This window comes from Desmodus rotundus, chromosome 2, assembly GCF_022682495.2.
Source record: "Desmodus rotundus isolate HL8 chromosome 2, HLdesRot8A.1, whole genome shotgun sequence".
NCBI lineage: Eukaryota > Metazoa > Chordata > Mammalia > Chiroptera > Phyllostomidae > Desmodus > Desmodus rotundus.
The window spans coordinates 207,019,217-207,038,682 of record NC_071388.1 but is presented as its reverse complement, the minus strand read 5'-3'; the positions used below and the strand labels follow the sequence as shown (position 1 = coordinate 207,038,682).

At 57.1% G+C, this 19,466-nt stretch overlaps 1 protein-coding gene across 4 annotated transcripts; it reads right to left on the bottom strand.

Annotated features, from left to right (window-relative positions):
* Positions 1 to 7,980: 7,980 nt before the first annotated feature.
* On the bottom strand, positions 7,981 to 18,474 carry COPS8 (COP9 signalosome subunit 8). 4 transcript variants are annotated; one of them, XM_024564085.3, is made up of 9 exons: positions 18,381 to 18,474; positions 17,727 to 18,081; positions 16,770 to 16,840; positions 15,011 to 15,059; positions 13,768 to 13,900; positions 11,739 to 11,846; positions 10,523 to 10,585; positions 9,585 to 9,632; positions 7,981 to 9,029 (listed from the first exon to the last, which is right to left on the bottom strand). In XM_024564085.3, exons 2-9 carry the CDS (start codon positions 17,802 to 17,804, stop codon positions 8,950 to 8,952), a joined length of 630 nt encoding a protein of 209 aa, XP_024419853.1. In that variant the 5' UTR covers positions 17,805 to 18,081; positions 18,381 to 18,474; the 3' UTR covers positions 7,981 to 8,949. The 4 variants fall into 4 exon arrangements, with proteins under 4 accessions (XP_024419853.1, XP_071076848.1, XP_045054342.1 ...); XM_071220747.1 differs by having other exon boundaries at positions 18,346 to 18,445; XM_045198407.2 differs by having other exon boundaries at positions 18,310 to 18,444.
* Between the last annotated feature and the right edge of the window lie 992 nt (positions 18,475 to 19,466).

Here is a 19,466-nt window from a genome sequence, read left to right as displayed (position 1 = left end):
CCGGCAGACGACTTTGCTCAGAACCTCCCCCGCACGCAGCTGCGCCTTTGGGTGACACCTTAGCCTTCCGTAGCTTTTACATCTGCTACGCAGCCACGCCCCCACCGTGGTCTGACAGAGTAACAGGGACAAGTCTTCACCATCCCTGGGAACGAGGGAGCGCGGCCCGAGCTCCTAAATTCCTGATGATTTACACTAAGGAACGGCACCAAAAAAAGGGGGAATAAGGGACAGGTCGCCCATCCCACCACTAAATGTCCAGAGGGGCTGCAGTGTGGTGGCTCTGCGGACAGTGCGTGGACTTCCACCTTGCAGCAGCCCCGCAGGGCCAACCTCGCCCACAACGACCACCCACAGCGAGTGGCGAGAGACCCTGCTGCGCCTGCTCCCCTGACGTGTGTCAGCTGGCCCTGGTGATGCTGGCGCGGTGTCCCCAGCTGACTGTGGGCAGCCACAGCAGACAGCCGGCTGTGGCAGCAGGAGACCTGCCCCGGCCCCCAGGTCTGTGCCGCCTTCCGCAAACACGGTCCTACTCGCACACCCACTTGTGGCACATCTCCCAGGAAGAGGCTCAGAATTCCGCAACTCCCCGCTGGGGCTGACCCCCTCTGCAGGCCAGGGACGCCCTGGGGACTCCCCAGTGTCGGCAGCTAAAAGGATGGGGGCCAGTTGGCCCACCAGGGGGTTCGGACCTCTGGAAAACGGGTGTTTCAAGAAACAGGAGGAAACATAAACATGAAAAGAACCTGAGTGAAGGAGTTTGAAGCATGGATTCCACGGGAGGTTTGAGGAGACTCATGACCGACGGACTCCGAGGAAGAGAGAGAGTACGTACCCAGCTCAGCTGCCAATGCAGGCTGAAGGCAAAGTAAAGACCTGTCACCATCCAAGCGGTCGGAACACCGTCTTAAATGCTGGTCCTGCTGGGCCCAGAACCATGCCTGGGAATAAAGCTGAGCAAAACGAAAGAGGAATCTAAGGAAAAGGACACACCAATCGCCGGAACCCGGGGAAATGGACCAGAAGAGTGACGGCCGGAACCTCAGGACTCGAGCACCGAGACAGGAGACGTGGGCGTGCACGGCAGCCCCACCGACGGGACAGGGACTCCCGACGCGTGTTTCGGGCAGAGGCTCATCCTGGAACACATGCAGAGCTGCTGAGAGTCAGCAGCAGTCAGGCAGTAACACCCACCAACGGTCAAGTGGGCAAGAGCATGGCACCCAATGACCAACGGATGCGCAACGATGCTCGACTCTGCGGGCCGTTCAAGCAGCAGAAGCGGAAGCCACACATGCATCAGGAGGACTGAAGTAGTAGGAATGTAGAAACAGACAGTGCTGAGTGCTGACAAGAGTGTGGAGCCACCGAGACTTTCGTACCCTGGTTACGGGAGTGTAAATGTACCACCAGTCCGGGAAATGCGTTAGTGAACAGAGACCCTCGGGTCAAGGGTTTGGACCCCCAGACCCGGGCTCTTCCTGCTGATGGCCGGGCGCGCGCTGGGCTCTGCGCACTGGGAACCGCTATGAAAAGGGTGCGTCAGGGCCCCACCAGGAAACAGGTGCCACTCTCTGGCGGGGGTGACGTGAGGGAGTGAATAAAGGGCCGCGTCTCCCAGGCTGCACGCAGGGGCTGAGCGGGCCGCTGCAGTCGGCGCTGTGTCCCCGTGTCCCCAGCAGGACTGATTGGCGTCAACCCCGGGGGGTCTGCATCTGGCTGAGGTGCCACTGGACTGCAGGCACTGTGTGAGTGCCACTGAGGTTGGGGCCACCGCCCTGTGGGGTTCTTCATGCCAGGGGACCAGCAGGCAAAGACGGGAAGCGCCCGATGGCCATTTTGAGCCGGCCGTCCTTTGCAGTGGGGGCTGTCGTGCGCTGCAGCCTCTGCGCTGCCATAACCGCCCGTCACACCCAGAAGCATCTCCGGACGCTGCCCAGTGAAGCTTGGGGGACGAAGCTGCTTCTGGGTGAGAACTGCCGAGTGAGGGGGTCGTCCTTAGCACCGGGGACAAAACCCCACTTTTGGACAAACACACCCAAGTTCTGATCCTCACAAAATGCCCTTGGCTTCGCTTTCTAGCAGGGGACTGTTTTCCTGCTGGGCAGTGGATGCCCGTGAGGTTAGGGGTCCAGGTGAGTCCACAGGTAGCTGCCTCCACTGTCCGAGGTGACTCTACCAGACAACCTCAGGAAGGGGGCGGGGCGGTGGGGGCGGGGCAGGGTGACAAGATCGGCCTAGGACTGTCCCAGGCCAGGGGCCAGCGCAAAGAGCCTTGTTTCAAGACCTACCGATGAGAGAGCAGCTCGGGGAAGGTGAGGTGGGGAGGGAGGGAAGTGGGGGGAAGCCCGCGTGCACGCACACACACAGCGCCCACACAGACAGGATCACACACTCACAGGGTCACACACACACACTGGCTCACACACACAAGCTTACACACACACACAGGTGCTCTCCCCAGTTTTCACCCCTGAACAGTTCAGTGGCTCCCATTCCTGCCACCCCTCCCCCACCCCCATGACTCAGTTCCTGGGGAGGAGGGCACATCATGCCTGTGGCACTTGGTCTGCCCCCCGTCCCAGCCCCAGTCCCCAGTGAGTCACAGTGTCCTGCTTATTCAACCACTTCACAAAGCTGGGCCCCTTCCAGGCCTTTCCTGGGCTGCAGGACGTGGTGAGGGGGGCGGGGGGAGGCTGGGAGAGAAAAGCAGGGTCCTGTGGGCCCAGCCACATAGGGTGGGGGAGAAGGCCCCGCAAACCCTTGTGTTTCCCTGTCCCCGCCGGCCCTCTAGGTGTCTGCGCCAGAAGCCACAGTGCCGGGTGCCTCTCCCCCACCCCAGGGCCACAGCTGCCAGGAGGTGGATCTGACTGGGTGTCCGCACCCCGGAGAGCAGGAGCCCAGCACACCTCCTGCTGGTGCCACCAAAGGAGCTCAGGATGGGAGCCGGAGCGATGTTGTCCTCACAAATCCCAGGAACTGGGCCTTTGTCTCAGGGCTCAGGTAAGGCCCGGGGACAGGCTGCGAGACAGCCTCCTCCATGCTGTCTTCTCGGGGTGTCCGAATAGTTTTTAAGGCAAAGGGGAAAGTAGAATGTTCGAGCTGCCAGAAATGTTCGAAACTAGGTTAGTTTTAACGCCTTCCCGAAGGAGCTTGGCCCCGGTGACTTACAGAGGCGGGGACACAACCGCAACTACCACATCCCCTCACCAGATGGCTGCCCGCTGTCTCCAGGCCTCCCCAGTGAGGCTGGGGTCCCCTCGCTCATGCTGATGGGTCCGGGCTCCCGCGTGCACTGACACAGGCTCCAGGGGAGGCCGCCCCACACCCGGCCCTTCACCCAGGGAGGGTGCTGTGGCGGGCTGCACTTTGGGGGGCGCAGACCGCAAGGTTGTGGGGACAGGGAGGGGTCTGCAGGTAGAAAGGACAAGGGAGATGAGGGAGGGTGGGTCAAGGGCTCCCGAGGCACCTGCGCGGTCAGCAGGCCACCCGTAGCCTCGAGGGGTGTGCGTCCACGTTCCCGTGTGAGAGCACCCACGACCCCGTGTGTAGGCACCCACGCCAACACCGTTACTTCAAACGCACACGCACCTGGAGTTTGGACGGCAGCAGGCTGGCTCCAGGTTCACACCAGCTCGGAAGAAGCAAAGCCCTGTTCGTGGCAGACAATTTTTAACTAAACCAAACGCCAGTTCCACCTTCCCCTTGAGTGGCTGAGGAGAGGCGTTTCCAGACTCGGGCCTCTCAGTTTTCAGTGTTTGTGGGGCTGCGGGTCACGCAGCGCGACAGCTCCCACCGCCCTTCCGACCACGTGAGCACGCAGACCCGCGTTTCACACCCCACCCCACTCCTGCCCAGCGAGACACGGCAGAGGACGACACGGTCATTTGGTCTACGCCTCGGTCTGGCCATACCAGGGAACCTTGTATCTTGTTTTCCATTCCGGGCTGCACTGGAAATGCCACAGGTCCTAGGTATGTTTTGAAGCCAACTGAATGACTCCCTTCCCCAGGAAAGCGTTTGTTCCCCGACAGGAGAGAGGCGGGGCCGGGGTGGACCTCGGCCTTGATGATGCTGGTGGCCCTGACAGCCGCTGTTCTGTCGCAGCTCTGGTCTCCCTCCCACGTGGAGGCGAGGCGTCGCTGAGGGGAAGGGTGGCGGGGGTGGGGGTCAGTGGGGGCGGCCTGCTGGGATGTGGGTGGGCCACACAAAGGTGGGTTTTAGTCACACTCTCTGAACGGCGGGGCCTGGAGACAGGGAGGGGGTGTGGCTCCCCCCCAAGACAAAGATGCCCTCAGCACCCTGACTTCCACGTCCTCACCTCCAGCTGGCCCCTTTCCCCTGTGGGGCCGGGTGGGGGCTCAGACGAGGGTGCGAAGGCTGGGCCCCTGCAGCAGGCAGCCCGCCCAGAAGGAGGGAGCGGTGGCTGCCCTCCGCGTCAGGGCGACAGATGACAGAGCAGCCGAGGGGGGCCTTCAGGTCCCAGCCACCGCCCGTGGGCCCCCTCGGCACCAGAGGGTTCGCCCCAAGGCGATCTTTCCACTCAACGTATTAAAGTGAGACACACGTACCCTTTGAGCAAGAGACTCGACCACATGAGGTAGCCAGGTTTCCAACGCGCCGTTTCAGGCATGGGGTCCTGGGCGCCCCTGCCGTGCGCGGGGAGGGCGGGGGTGGGGTTGGGTGTCCCGCACTTGGATTACCAGTTGCCTCTGAGGGTGCAGGGCAGCTCCACTTGGGGCCGGGTCCCAGACCTCAGGACCCTTGGTGAGGAGCTGGGTACAGTACCCCCAGATGCTCAGACCAGGACAGGTTTAAAGCTGAGCCCCTTGAGGCCTTGAGACACGAAGGGTGTCCAGAAGAGCTCGCTGACCTCAGTGTGAGGCGACCCCCCACTCTCCTCCCATGGCCTTGAGCTCCCAGTGGAATTGCATTAAAACGTGTAGGCCAGTCCCTGCTGGGCCATGGGGACCGGGGGCAGGGCAGATGGGGTAGACCAGAGTGCCCTGTGAAGGCCAGGGTGATGGCAGCAGCACCTCGGCCACCTTCCAAGCGAGGACGGCTGGCCAGTGGCGCACGGTCTCGGTGGGGAAGGCTGGCCGGTGTGTGGACAGCATGCGGGGACCTCAGTCACCTCGGTCACACTGCCTGCTTGGGTGGGCATGAGGGCAGTCAGCGCAGCCCCGGGAGCGAAAGTGAGTCTTCTTTGCAAAACGCGATCGGTAGGCCCCTGCTCACTGACGTATCAGCTTCCTTTAGTTCCTTTAGTTCCTTCCTTTAGTTCCTAAGTGCCCTTTAGTTCCCAAGTCACGTGGCGACGAACACTCTTGTTCCCAAGTCTTCAGCTGCCTCCAAATCACTTCTTGACAGAAACGCGGAAAAGGACTCCTGGGTCAAAGGGACAAGCGCCCACTCGGTGCTGGTGTGCGTCGTGTCCGTCTGCACATCTGCAGCAGGGTTCCAAAAGGCTGTTCTGACTACTCAGTCACTGTCACCCAGGGCCCTCCTCCAGCCTTTACGGAGGCTGCCCAGGGACGGCGTGAGAGTGACTTGCTACTGCAGAACGGGGACACAGAAGCGACCCTCCACACCCGGGCGGGGCAGGGACGGTGCTGTGTGGCTGCACCCCACAGACGTCTGGCCGAGACATCTGCTTTCCACAACTCACTGCGGGGTGTCCAAGCCCAGCGTCAAACCCGTGCTTGCTGCTCCTGTCGGAGCCCTCTGTGACCGTGAGGGAGGGACGGTGGGCCCGACCCCCAGCTGCTGTGCTCAGATGACAGCACAGGACAGCAGCTGTGGTCACAGGAACGGCAGGCACAGCGTGGGAACGAACGCTTGGCCGAGATCACGCAGGATGATGTTGGAAGCTGAAGCCAGCCGCTAATCTTCTGAAATCGACCCACAGTTAAGTGCCTCTGGCAAAACTGAAGGGCCAAGAGCACATTCCCGCATCGCCACCCACACTGTGTCATGCAGAAGCGCTGGACTGCTGTGTGGTGTCAGCCAGAAATGGAGACTATGGGGAGGCAACCAGCAGGCTTACAGCTGCCAGGTGGAGTCGGGACTTCTGGACCGTTCTCCTTTGACGTCACTCCCCTCCAGACTCACGAACCCACTCGTCCTTTTCAATCAAGTTGTTTGGGGCCACAGGATCCCTGCGGATGGGTGTTGGTGGCTGTGTGGCTTGTCATGCGCAGGGCATTCAGCTGGCTGTCCTGAGATGCTCTTGGCAGAGGCGGGGCGCTGGCCAAGGATCACGAGGCTATTAAATCAGTCCTGGCTTCCGCCTGCTCACCATCAGGTGACGCGCAGCCGCAGCCCCGCCTGGTTCCTTTCCTCTTGGAATGAAACTCTTCCTTCCAGCCCCGCCCAGGAGAAAATCGTGGTGCACAGGCAGGAGCACGTGCCCTGCTCAGGGGGCACGCACGATGTGAGCGCCCAGGTCCCTTGGTCCTCGAAAAGACGTCTGAAGAAATCTTGGCTCCCACGGTCTCAACTGTCCCCAGGGAGCGCCATCAACCATTTAAATCAAGATGTCCACCCTGGTTTTAGCTTGTTGTTAGCTGTCTTTCCCACCGCATTTTGAAGGCTTCCTTCCCTCACAGAAGCAACATCAGAGGAAGGTGATCACTCTGCTTAACTCAAGAAAACACTCAGACTACCCAAGGTGGTTGACTTGGTCAAAACGGCCAACCTCCAGCCCCCCTGCAGCGGTACCGGCGGCCCCCAGTGAGAGCGAGTGCAAGCCCAGCGCTCGCTAACCGGGGTGCACTCGCTCCCACTTGTGAGCTGCCCGGCCGGAGTTCACAGATGCCTGTTGCCCTGCTTTTCAGTGCAGTTCAGTCGCAGCTCGTTTTCCAAAACCCCCAACATGCTGAAGCTGGGAGACCCCCAGGTAGCTGCTTGCCTCCCTGGGGCCTTCCTGCCGGAGTTACTGTGGGCGGAGGGAGGCGGAGGGAATGGGCTCTGTGGGCTTGAGTTTTGTTCTCCCGCTTTTGCTGTGGAAAGTGGAGATGGGGTGGGGGTGAGGGCGAGGGGCAGTAAAGTGCCCCTAATGCAGCGGGTGACGGCGGCTGAGCATTCCCGGGGAGTGGCTGCACTGGCTGCTGGCCTCTGGCGGTCTGAGCCGCCCCAGACCCCAGCTGGCTGACACGGCCTGGTCACAAGTGGCTGGTTCACACTCAGCTGTGCTCCAGCGAGGTCCGCATGGGATTTCTGAGATTAAGTATGAGAAACGCAAAATTCCTCGCTCATATTTTTGGTACTGATGACAGGCTGAACTGAAAATACCCTGGACAGAGCTGAATAAAATACTATAATTAACTTCTCATTTTCCTTTTTCATGTTTCTGTCATGGCTACTCCAGAACTGAGGGTTCCGTACATGCCGCCTTCTATTTCTGTGGGGCAGCGTCGGTCGGTCCGGCTGAAAAGCTCCTCTCTGTCCTAAGTCCGAACTGGTCTTTCGTCACCTTCACCCGCGTTTGCCTGTGGAAGCTGCAAATGAAATTCTGCCAGACGGCAGCGGCCAGGCCGCCCCACCCTCCCTTCTCACGCCAAGCCCCTGCAGACACCGCCGTGGTGACACGTGTGGGAGGTCATTTACCAGGACTGAGAGGATAGGGGCTGCTCCCTTGCCGGATGCTCTTCAACAGCCCTGTGGACCCCGGACAGCCCCCCGGGGACGAGGCCTTGGTTCTGGGGAGCCGGCACGTCTGCCCCTCCACAGTTGTGGTTGAACCTGCAGAAACTCGGGGACCAGGCCTGTTCTTAGAACCTTCGGCGGAAAGCAAAAACTCCGCAAACAGATCGCTTCCCGTGAGTGAAGACATGGACCACGTGGTCACCACTGCACAGGGGGCTTCTGTTTGGTTAAGAAACTTCTACTTTAGGAGACACAACAACAAACTAGGACGTCAACAGAAAAACCAGGACAGTAAAACTTCTGGAAACTGCCTTACATGAAAGAGTTGAAGAATTCAATTAAATATTTATTGAACAAGTGCAAAATAAATGAACTCAGCGGTGTTTTAACCTGAAGGTACAATGAACAACTTCAAATACTCAGAGACCTGTTCAGCACTTTCCCGAAGGCAGGACTCGAAGCAGGGGTGAGCGGGGGCGGCCAATAGGCCGCGGGACAGCCGTACAGAGCGGGTCACCTAACAGCGTCTCCCCAGCGCAGAGCACTCCCCACGGGCACTCCCCGCCCCCGCGAGGAAGCGCTGCAACCAGTTCCTCTCACGACCGCCTTACGTCGTCCCGTGCTCACCGTCAGCCCTGCGCCGCCAGCAACGGGCGCACACTCGCTCTCTCTCCCAGCGAAGGGTCTACGGTCAGCACTCCCGCTCACCACAGGCTGATGACAGGCTGAACTGAAAATACCCTGGACAGGGCTGAACAATAAAACATCCGGAACAGCTTCTGCTCCGCACCTGCACTTCAGCGCCCTGTCTCAGCCACCCGTGGGAGGTGAGGAGGAGGGAGGGCACGTTCTCCAAAGAGGGTGCGGCAGGATCGCCCACTCGGACTCAGACACTGCCCCCGGGGACAGTCCTCTTCGAACCCCAGGTGGGTCCCTGCAGCTACGAGCCCGAGGCAGGTGGCGGTGAGCCGGGTGCGGGCGGGACAGACAGAGCCTAGCACTGCACACGAGCAGGGAGCTGCATGTCGGCGTCCCCGGGAAATACAAACTGACCGCATCGTCCCGACGGCTCCACCCCAACTGTCACATGTCCCCAAAGGAGAACCGCCTCAGCAACTATCCAGCATGATGTTTAAGGACAAAACATGCATAATGTGCTTTCTATTACGTATGTATTTCATCACATGCCTCAGTACAGAAGGCGGAGGTGCTGAATCCAGCCAATGAATTGAACACGCGAAGCCTATGTCTCCAGGTCTGTCGGGATCCAGGACGCTGCAGGCGGCTTGAACCGAATGGACGTCAGTTCTCGAGGAAAGCCACATAATCGGTGAGCCGGGCCAGCTGCTGCTCGTTGGGGATTGGTGGGACGGGGGCGGGCTCTGTGCGCGCAAGAGTCACAAAGTCATGACCAGTGTAACACGGCGTTGGTTCCGCCACCCAGCACCCAGTACTTAACCTAACGGTAAGGAAACGCCCCGATGTGCCCCTATTTTGTACACTTTTGAAAAACAAGACAAGATGTCTTGAACTCTTACGAGCAGTTTCCCCAAACCTGGAGTAAAGCCACGTCTGGTTTGCTGTTACTGGTGCAATGTCCCTTTGAGAGAACACAGCTCTTCCTGGGAGAGCCCCCACCACCTGGCCTTCCACTCTGTGGGTGAGTCACCGAGCGCTCACCGGGTGGCAGGCACTGCTCTGTGCTCTATCTAGGGGAGTCTCTGGGACAGGTGCCTGGGAAGCCGGGCCCCAGGTGCGGGTGCTCAAGGGGAGCTGCGGAGGGGAGCCCACAGTGCACTCTTGTAACGTAACTCGGGGATTATCGCAGGTACCAAGTAAGGAATTCAATCTCTTTGCAGGGTTAGCACAAGAAAAACACAGACTACAGAAAGGTCAAGGACAGAGCCCATGTGAAACGAGAGCAGGAAGCGACGTACCTGATAAAGGGATAAACCTGTTGAAGGGAACGTCCAGGGCCCCTGCAACTGAAGAAGCAAAATTCAAAGTCCAGTTTATAGACGTCACTACAAAGGACTTGTCACCGACAGCGTGTGTTAGCGCATCACGCACGGACAGCCACTCATTTCTCAACAGAGAATAGCCGCGCCCTATCTGGCTAGGCTTCCCTCTGCACCTCGCTGGGCCGGGGCTGGGGCTCCCCAGGCAGCAGGACCCTCCGGGGCCAAGCCCTGAGGCCTGCGCAGCACTGCGTAGCGGAGACCACAGCGTGCCGCGGCAGGACCCGAGTGGGGACAGGCTGAGTGTGTCAGGAGGGCTTCCGAACGCCGGTGTGGAGCCCGCTCCACTGGCCTGGCAGCAAAGGGCCCCTGGCCAGCAGTTGGGAGAGCAGCCTGCAGCACGTAGTCTGGCCGGTCAGATGCAGGCCGCGGGCCTGGGAGCACTGACTGAGACCACTCGGCCAGCCCAGCAGGCACAGAGCCTGCAGAGGAAGACCAGGCCCTGACTCTGCCGGTTCCAGTCACAGAGCGCCCTGTTTGGAGGAGCCTGCGTGTGGGCAGCGCTGGAGGGGAGGGTGCACCCGGAGCTAAACACGGGCACAGGGGGCGAGCACAGCTAGAAACGGCTGCGTAAATGGAGGGGGGGCGCATTAACATTCAGGAGAAATTAACTTGGAGTAGGGATTATAAAGCACACACGTGACATGGTTTTTTTAATGTAAAAAATGAATTTTTAGCCGCTAAGGTGAAGCTGGGTCACCTTTAAGAGCCCTGCTACCCCGAGTGTCTGTCAGTCTGTGTTCACAGGGCGGTCACCCCCCGTTACGTGATGAGAGCAGAACTCTGTACCGAGTTACTCCAGCTGCACGGCTGCGGCACCAGAGCGGCCACACGAGCTCGCGAACAGCTCCACCTACCTGGCTTTTTGGGCATCACCATCCTCGTGGTGGAGTCGGCCTGCCAACCCTGCTCCAGCACACCTGCAAACGGGCAGTGACAGGAGGATGAAGGAACGGGCAGCCCCACGTCTCATCTGCTGTCACAGGCAGTGCCTGTACGGGAGACCTGCCCGTGTGGTGTGACCCGCCACAGGGAGCTCTCCCAGCACGACAGGCTACGGACAGCGTTCTCACGTGGACGCCATTCTGCAACACGTCTGACGCATGTCGAAGCTCCGTGCCCCTCCCTGAGGCTGGCGGCACCCCCAGCAGAGTAACAACGAAGCGATGGAACGACGGCAGCAGCTCGCTGGCCAGAAGGCTGACCAGGGGCCACGTGCCAGGCACTTCCACAGGCCGGTCGTTCAGGCCACGGCCTGATGGCCCCCTGAACTGGGAGGTACAGCCACCACCTAACGGAGGTGGGAGGTGAAACTCAGGGAATCCCAGCGACATGTGGCAGGTCGCACGGCCGGCACGGGGCGGCCCCCCGGCACAGACTCTGGGGCACAGTACTCATCAGATAACAAGGCACGACCGGCTCCGAGAGGAGCGTCAGGTGAACAGATGTCTGCAGGAGGGCGTTCCAGCATGAGTCGCTCTGAGAACTTTCGTAACCTGCCTCCTGTGTGTCCAGAACCACGCTGGGCCCTGGGAACGTGAGGACAAGACGCGGTGCTGGATGGAGCCCCGCGTGGCTGGAGAACAGAGACGCCAATCGCTGTAAAACAAGGCCACCGGGCGCTGCAGCGCTGGCCCGCTCTCCAGCCCTCTCTCCGGCCCACAGAGGCGGAAGTGCAGAAGCACATGTGGGGACCAGTGGGCCGGTGCAGGGGTGTGGGGGGGCGGTGGCGGGTAGGGGTGGCGAGCTCCAGCGTCCAGGGACTAAGCAAGGAGTGGCGAGGGAAGAGGGGGACTGGAAAGGGATCCTGGGGTGAGGGCACCTGTACCGAGTGGGAGGGAAAGGGATTTCTAAGCGAGAGGAAGGGGGTCAGCTGTTCTCCTTCACTAACTGGGCGGCAATGGCCGTGTTCCTGGGAGTGGCCGTGCGGGCGCTCACACGCGGCCCTGCCTTCCCGCCACCCAGGCCCTGCTGGGTGCTGCGCAGGGCGCTTCATGGCCCCTTCCTAAAGAGCACGCACAACAGAACCCTCCGCTTCCCATGCTCCTGGAGTAACAAGTAGGCCCACGCTACCTTTCACAGCCTCTTCCACAGGGAGCCCGACGAAAGCGGCGAAGTCGTCGGCGACAATCGAGGTGTAAGCCTGAGAGACCAGGGTGAAGGCGCGCCGCCTCGTTGCCTCTGTGGTGGGAGGGGAGGGTTGGCAGTGACCCAAGAGCTGCCGTTTTCAGAACGCGCAATTAAGTGACACGGCTGTCCTGAGTTTTACACGTAAGACTAGACCAACCCAGAGCGTTCCGTCCTAGCAGGGGCGAGGTGCCCGAGTACTGCAGGGAAGCAAATGCACTGCTCACGTCTCCTCTTGGACAAGAAGTCTTTCTCAGACGACAGCGAACGTTACGGGGAGAAAAGTCAGTGCACACAGACCGAGAGCCTGAGGATACCACACTCACGTAAGCTTACGTGGCTGCGAGGCAGGTCTTTACAGGGCTCTTCGGCTCCACTGACAAACTCTGAGTGGGCGGAGCAGAAAACACCCGCTACAGCATCCGCTGTCCCCTCTCCAGAGGGCCACCCACGGGTCCCCCGGGGCCAGAGCACTGCCCCAGGCTCTCCAGCCTGCTGTGCTCCCACTTCACTCAGGGTCAAACCCCAAGGTCAAGCCCTAGTCATCGGAACCAAACAGAAGAGCCGACATCCCTCCCAGCAGCCATTCAATTCTAGATTAAACACCACCCCCCCCAACCCCGTCCCAAGACAAGGTATGTGGCGTCTCCGCAGGCTCCACTCCCCACCTCACACAATGGAGGGCTGAGCCGGGCAGTAAATGCAGGGTGCCCGGCCCCGGCCCAGGGCTCCTCCACCTGGCTGTGGACGTGCTGGGAAGTGCACCGGGCTGTACTTCCCGGGTGATGGGCAGGTGGACACGCGTGGAAGAGCCCGTGACACACAGAGCGTCCTCTGCATTCCCTGGACGCTGCCCGACAAGGACACCGACCCCTCTGGCACCCCTGGCTCTCAGGCGAGCTCCCCCCCTTCCCCTCCCAGCTGTGGCTCACGCTGCTGCGTCTCCTGTCACGCCCTCCTCTCTGCCCTGTGCTGTTCCCAGGTCCGTTCACACACTCCCTGCAGCACCCACACCCACTGCTGCTGCTGAGGAAGGAGCCAGGACACCGGAGCCCATGTCCTGCCCTCAAGCCAGCCAACGCGGGCAAAGGCACCTGGCCTGCCCTCGGGCTGCTGTCACGAGATGGAACCAGGCCCACGAAAGCCCACGACTGCAGATGGGGAGGTAAGGCTGCCCCTACCCCATGTGCCACAGCGCCCCCACGCTGCCCTGTCCGCCCCACACTCCTCCTGCTGCCCACCTGCCCTCCTGCCTTTCCTTCCGGTCACCACCTGTGCTTGCCGCCTGGCGACTTGCACCACTTAGTCATACCACCCTGAAGGAATCACCACACCGCGAAAGCAAACTTCGCCTCTGCTGCCCCACGGAGCTGCCGGCCCTCACCGGGGACGAGCACCTAGTCAGCAGCTCCCGTGCGCTGGCTCCCCCGAGCAGGAGGGCAGGCAGGGAGGGCAAGTGCCCACTACAGGCAGGCGACAACAGGAAAATGGGGCGATGGCCTGAAAGGAGGTGCTCTGACAAGAGAGTGGCCCAGGACGACTGGAGGCGGGTGTGGGGTGGGCGGATGGGGAGGCGGAGGCAGGCATGAGCCTTTGCTACACTGCGCCAGGCGTGCGACCTTTCAGCATCTGCAACAGGACCGACTCGGATAAAATCCGGCAGCTGTAGACAACACTGACCACAGGCTGAGGTTGACAAAGTTCAAAGCACAGTCTCTACTCTCAAAAACGGGTTTAAAAAAACCTGGACACCTACCTTGAGCTTATGAGTATTACACTCAGTGAAGATTTTACTTCACTAGCAAAAGACCCTGACCAGAGCCATTCCAACTCAGATTTAAACAAGACCACGAGGCCCCGAGCCATCGGTGACAGCAGCAGCAACAGGAAATGAAGGGGCAGGGTTTTGAGACCTGCCCGGTCACCTAGCAGGAAACACCTGCTGGTGTGGCTCTTAGCCACAAAGCAACACTACCTCTGAGCGCTTCCATGATGGGCTGGACCGTCTCGGACCACTGGTGGGCGCTGATGGTCGTGTAGATTCCGGGGAAATCCCTCTGCCAGATCCTCTGTCCTACTGACCAAATCGCCCCAAGTTCGGAGTTTGCCTGCAACCGATATTGTTATTGCCTTTGAGGATATTCACTGTGCAGATTCTAACACCTGCATCTGAAAACATAATCTGGCGTTTCTTTTCAGAGGTGTGACAACTTTTCAGCTCAGTACTATCAAAAGGGTTTTTAAACACTGTGAACAATAACGTCTATTCACGTTCAATAAAAATATTTACTGTAACAGCAAATTAAGGCACAGGAATGCAGTGCAAAAATAGTACAGACTTAAGTCTGAGAATTCTCTTACGCGTTGTGTTTAAAAGACATCTTTGTATTTCACGACTACATATATGTAACACACAGATCCTGTATTACCGATATACACATACAAATGTATTTCTCTAGGACAAAAGTAACAGCAAAGCGGCTAACAACGCAGATGGCGACCTCGGCCGCCTCCCCGAAGCCCAGGCCCCGCCAGCAGGGCCCACGCTGTGCGCGGCAAGAGCCCCGCACGGCGCTGCAGAAGCTCTACCCGGGGAGAGTGGAACGCTGCCAATGGGGCCCGCTGCTGCGTCAGTGCCGGCGAGACAGTTTCAGCGACTTCTCGGTGATACTCTGTAAACGCTTACACGTCTCACTTCACGATTGTGCTAGACACAGTGAAACAGCTGAAAGTAAAAATTTACTTCGTTCCCCCTCAGAAAAAACTTTTAAGAGGTTATTTCATCTAATCTCCCCCACACAATAAGAAACCTAAAATCTTAATTAGCAAAAAAGCATCTCAATGCTGTGAGCAGCCACCAATTTTAGAATATTCTTCTACACATCACTGGGTTCGAGACACGCCCGGTGCTAGCGAACCACAGACACCGGCTGAGAAACGACAAGCACCGAGCCTTTCTGGAGAGCGGCACAGGCGTTCCGCAGGTTAGGCGACCTTCGTGAAACGTCTCGAGAAGCCTGATTGGAGGGAGCTGAGCATCTAGAGCAGCCCAGGGAAACCAAAGCTGCTGCTTAGAGGAGCGTGAAGACCCGTTTTGCACTTCAAAACCAGTTTAACAACAGTTGCCATGACCACGTGGGAAAGAAAACAAACTAGGAGGCGGCCATTTCGATGACTGTCGCTCTTGTATTGAAGCAGTGAACAGAAAGGGTACTCACCGATTTGATAGCCGGCGGTATTCTTTTCCACAGATACCGTGCATTATTCCTAATTTGCATCCCCCAGAGAAAACAAAGAAAAAAATTATGTCAGCAAATGTTAAAATTCTAGATCCCAATACAAACATGCAGAAGCATACTTCAGAATACAGGAATTAGCCCAGGGAAAGTAAGAGCAGACATCCAGGGTAAAAGACACGAAACAGCTGAACCGAAGTAACATTCTGCCGTTCGCATAGTTTTTATTGATGACCCAGATCTTCCACCGAGGCAGCCAACGGCACACGGCACACGGCACACACACACCCAGCAGAGCAGCCCGGCGACCTGCTCGTCTGTAAACAGACACGCACCCCGCCCCCAACCCCAGCAGTGGGCACACAGCCACCACGGCCTGAACTACAACAGACACAGGGTGGGGAGACTGTGATGAATGAAACATAATTTATATGGACATGCATGTAATAAAAATCTTGGCTTAGGTTTTTAAAAGATGAAAAAAAATTAGGAGAATTTAAAACAACATTTAACAGTGCTCATCGGTGGGTCATAGAACTATGAGACCCTCTTATTCCTTTGCCCAGTTATGCTTTGAGCTTTGAACATGAATTAGGAATAATTAACAAAAAACTTCAAAAAAATCTCATACCTGCTGGTAATAAATTCCCTTAGCTTTCCCAATCCTCCCTTTCAGTGTCTTCCACTGAGGACACACGAGGTGACGTAAATGAGGGTCATGTGAAGGGTTTACAGGAAGACGAAAGGGTCAACAAAATTAAAGGAATTTGTGGGGAGTGGGTATGAGGGGACCAAATAGTAATGGGAAAAATACAATAAAGATTACAGATTTAAAATAAAACACAGTAACTTATGGGGTTTCCTCCAGGTTGTTCAAATAGTCTGAGCTCCAACTTTATCTGCAGAAGCAGCCAGAACCCGGGCCAAGTTGTGAGTAAAGTGCGTGATGCAACCCAGTGGGCCGTGACTACCGGAGAGCGGCCGCGCACCCCTCACGCGGCTGCCGCACTCGCTCCCGCAGCGCTTCTCTCAGAGGCTCGCGGAGCTGTAGTGCGATGGTTGGAGAGGGTGTGCTTTCCCGGAACGACAGCTTGAACTGAACAATTTTATTTCAAGTACGCTATTCTCTGTGTGTGTGTTTTCTGATCACGTTCATTTAATAACATAGAACCCCATGGTTAAAACTAGTTAAATAGGGGAAAATGTCTGTAACCCCACCACCCAAACAAAGTTAATGTTTTAGGTTGTTTTGTTACGTAACAGTCACTTCTCATAAGGTACTGTTATCTATTTACAAGACAGAATTTTATTTAGAGGAATGCACTTCAGCCATCTGAAACCCCACATAAAAAACAGACAAATCGAAAACCAGAAACAAACAAAATATCACTTGTTTCAGGCTGGAAAGACTATTCATGATTTGCTGCTCTTTTGGATGAGTTAGCAAATGCAAAATTGTTCAAAGTAAAAAAAAAAAAAGATGAAAGGAATTTGAAAGTAATATTGTAGTTTCTCATAACAAACTGGAGTGTTTTTCAGAAGGTTTATGTAAAACACGTGCATTTTAAAATACCTCAGCCTAATCATAATTTATGGCTCACCATTTGACGCTGATGCAGAAAGTACCACAATAAGAGACACAGCGCCCTGTGCCTGCACTGCAGGGACGATGCCCCAGTGCAGACCCCCTGTGTGACCTCAAAGCAGCTGCTGCTCTTAGCTGCAGGGGAAACGTACTTACATGTCGTTGTGGAGCAGATACAGGGCTAGAAGCTGCCCGTACACGGGGGGTGTAGCAATTCCTCCCGGAGCCTAGAAGGCCAACATGAAAGAGAAAAACCTCATGTTCTCACGCTGAAACACAGAATATTAAGTCTAGATCTGTCACTGGCAGGGACTTATCTCCCTCTGGGCCTCAGGAACTTTACACATCAGGAATATTTAAATGGGACCCCCCCCCAGGTCTCAAATCCTTATGTAAATAGTCTCACCATGATAAGAAACAAGTGTTTCCAACAGGTTCCTAAACCGCTATGACTCTGCCTGGTACGTCAAACAAGTTGAGTAAACGATGAATGATAGACAGAAACAAAAATCACAGTCGAGATACAGGCATTTATAACCTCATTCAACTGTAATTCATTCAAAAACATCTATTAAGTGCCTATTAGTAAGCTGCTGTTTAAAAACTCATTTTTGTATATACTTTTTAGGTGCCTTTCTAAGGAAAAACCTCAACTCTGATAGCCGCATGATGTGACTGTCACTTCTCAATGGAGACAAATGGGTAAGCTCCCGCGCTAACATATGTTCTTATGCGCTAATAAAAGGTTCCAGTGGCTACTACATCTTCTGTGGGCGTGCGCGCACGCGTCTTTAACAAAATCCACACGCCCCCCACCTCCCCCACGACGGGGAAAGGGGCTTAGTCTAACACGGGCAGCACAGGGGGCGCTTAAAGAGCAAGATGTACAGGACTCTATAAGAATCACTCACTGAAGACAAAAGACAAAAAGCTCCCAGCTAATCGGGGGGGATCCAGCCAGATCCTCAGCCTCCAGACCAGCCCGCGGCGCCAGACTCGAGGCGCCCGCCCCCAGCCCCGCCCCGAGGCCCCAGGCCCCGTTACCCTGGAGACAGGCGCCGCCCCGGCCGGCAGAGACCCCGAGGTTTCTCTTAGCTCTACGCGAACGGTTACCTCGAGCTCCTGGTTCTCGCACTGATCCAGCAACTTTTTGAAACTAAAGGCACCTTCTGCCATCACGGCCACGGGCATCTTCCCAGCCGGTCCCACCGCCGCACCTTCCCGGTAGTCAGACCCCAGACTGTCCCTCGGGGCGTCGCGCCCGTGATGACGTGAGCCGCAGCCACCGCCGCCGCGTGTGCCCCTGCACAGGCGCAAAGTCGTTTCCGGTGCGTGATAGGACGTCGCCGGGGCTGGCTGGGAGGGCAGGTGGAGGGGGGCTGCGCCGCTCTGGCCGGCGCTCTCGATGCTCTGGAGGACTGCCCGGGCCTCAGGGGAAGTTGCAGCACAAGGTGCGCGCGTACGAACCCTTGAAGAAAGGGCTTTAGGGCATGTTTGAGGGCTCTTCGATGTCTCTCTTTGGGGCCAATTTAAAGGTTCAAAACGGAGCTTTGGTTCTGTCCCCAAGCCTGATCCTCCAGTCCACGTGGGGGACCCCTTCCGAGGGCAGCCGCCCGCGCCCCCCGACCTGCGCGACTGCCTCGCGGAGGCAGCTCCCCACCCTGCCGCAGCGGCCACGTCCGTCAGATCGTGTTACCCGTCTGCTCAAAGCGCTAAAATCCAACGTGCTTGCCTTCGCGCACCCTACACGCCAGGTCTAACTCGCACCCCTCTCCGGCTCGCTCCTGGCCCCCGCAGTTTCGTGTGCAGTCCTCGCCGCTGGCCGACGTCAGACTGCGTGTCACCTGTTCCCACACCGGCTCGGGCGCCCCCACCCGACCGCCAGGAGAGGCTTAGATTCGTTCTCTGCTGAAGTTGCCTATGTGCTTGGTGGGCGCAGCGCCAGTTGAAAATGCAAGACCCCTGGCTCGGAAGCGGAGGGTCGGGGAGGTGCCATTAAACGTAACAGATTTCTCTTTTATTTTCAGTGTCTCCCAACTTTTCATAGTGTTTTTAATTTGCTATTTACAATACTCTAAAAAAAGGAAAGTTAAAAATTTAAATTATAGCCGGAATTTTACCACCCATGTTTATATTGTACAATGCCGGTTTTAAACACAAATACAGGTGCATTTTAACTCCCATGTGCGATCGCAGAAATCACACCATTTGTATTAAATACCTAATACGTGTATGTGTTTTGTTCTTATCAGAACCATAAAAATGCTGCACAAAACTGTTTTTATGCGCTTCATTTCACGCACCTGCCATACCAGCGCTTTGCTCCTTAGGCTTTCTGATGAGCAAGGGAGGACTGGAAGGAAAGGAGCCGTCCCTCCCCTGCGGGGTCATCGTTGTTAGTTCAACCAAAGGGACAGTTCAGCACGCTGCACAGGAGTAGCCTGAGAAAGACAGAGTACGACAGGGTCCCTTGGTTGGTAGCGTTTTCAGGATGCCATTGTCTTTGTCACACGTTTGAAGCAAGGTCAGGTTCCAAGGGACGATGGGCCTCAGGGCTGTCACTCAACTGTCACTCAACTGCACACGCAGCGGGGCACCGTGCCCCCACCTTTTGTTGTGATTCGAGCAGGACGTGTGTGCACGTATTAGGTGTTTAATAGAAATCATGTGATGTCTGTGGTTTCGCACGTGAGTGAAATGCTCTTATATTTGTGCTTAAAACCACCATCGTACTGCATAGAAATGGGTGGTAAAAGTCTGGCCGATAATTTAAAGGTTTTGCTCCAGGAACAGTTTCCATGTGGAAATCACTGTAGCTAGCCATTCTTTGGGTGGAATATAAAAATTTAAAAA

What these genes read in the sequence shown, in the direction of transcription:
- COPS8 (XM_024564085.3), bottom strand. Translation starts at nt 17,804, where the DNA reads ATGCCCGTGGCCGTGATGGCAGAAGGTGCCTTTAGTTTCAAAAAGTTG. An exon ending in TACCGCCGGCTATCAAATCG is followed by an intron (nt 13,901 to 15,010) that starts GTGAGTACCCTT and finishes TATCGGTTGCAG; the next exon opens with GCAAACTCCGAACTTGGGGC. An exon ending in CATCATGGAAGCGCTCAGAG is followed by an intron (nt 11,847 to 13,767) that starts GTAGTGTTGCTT and finishes CTCCCACCACAG; the next exon opens with AGGCAACGAGGCGGCGCGCC.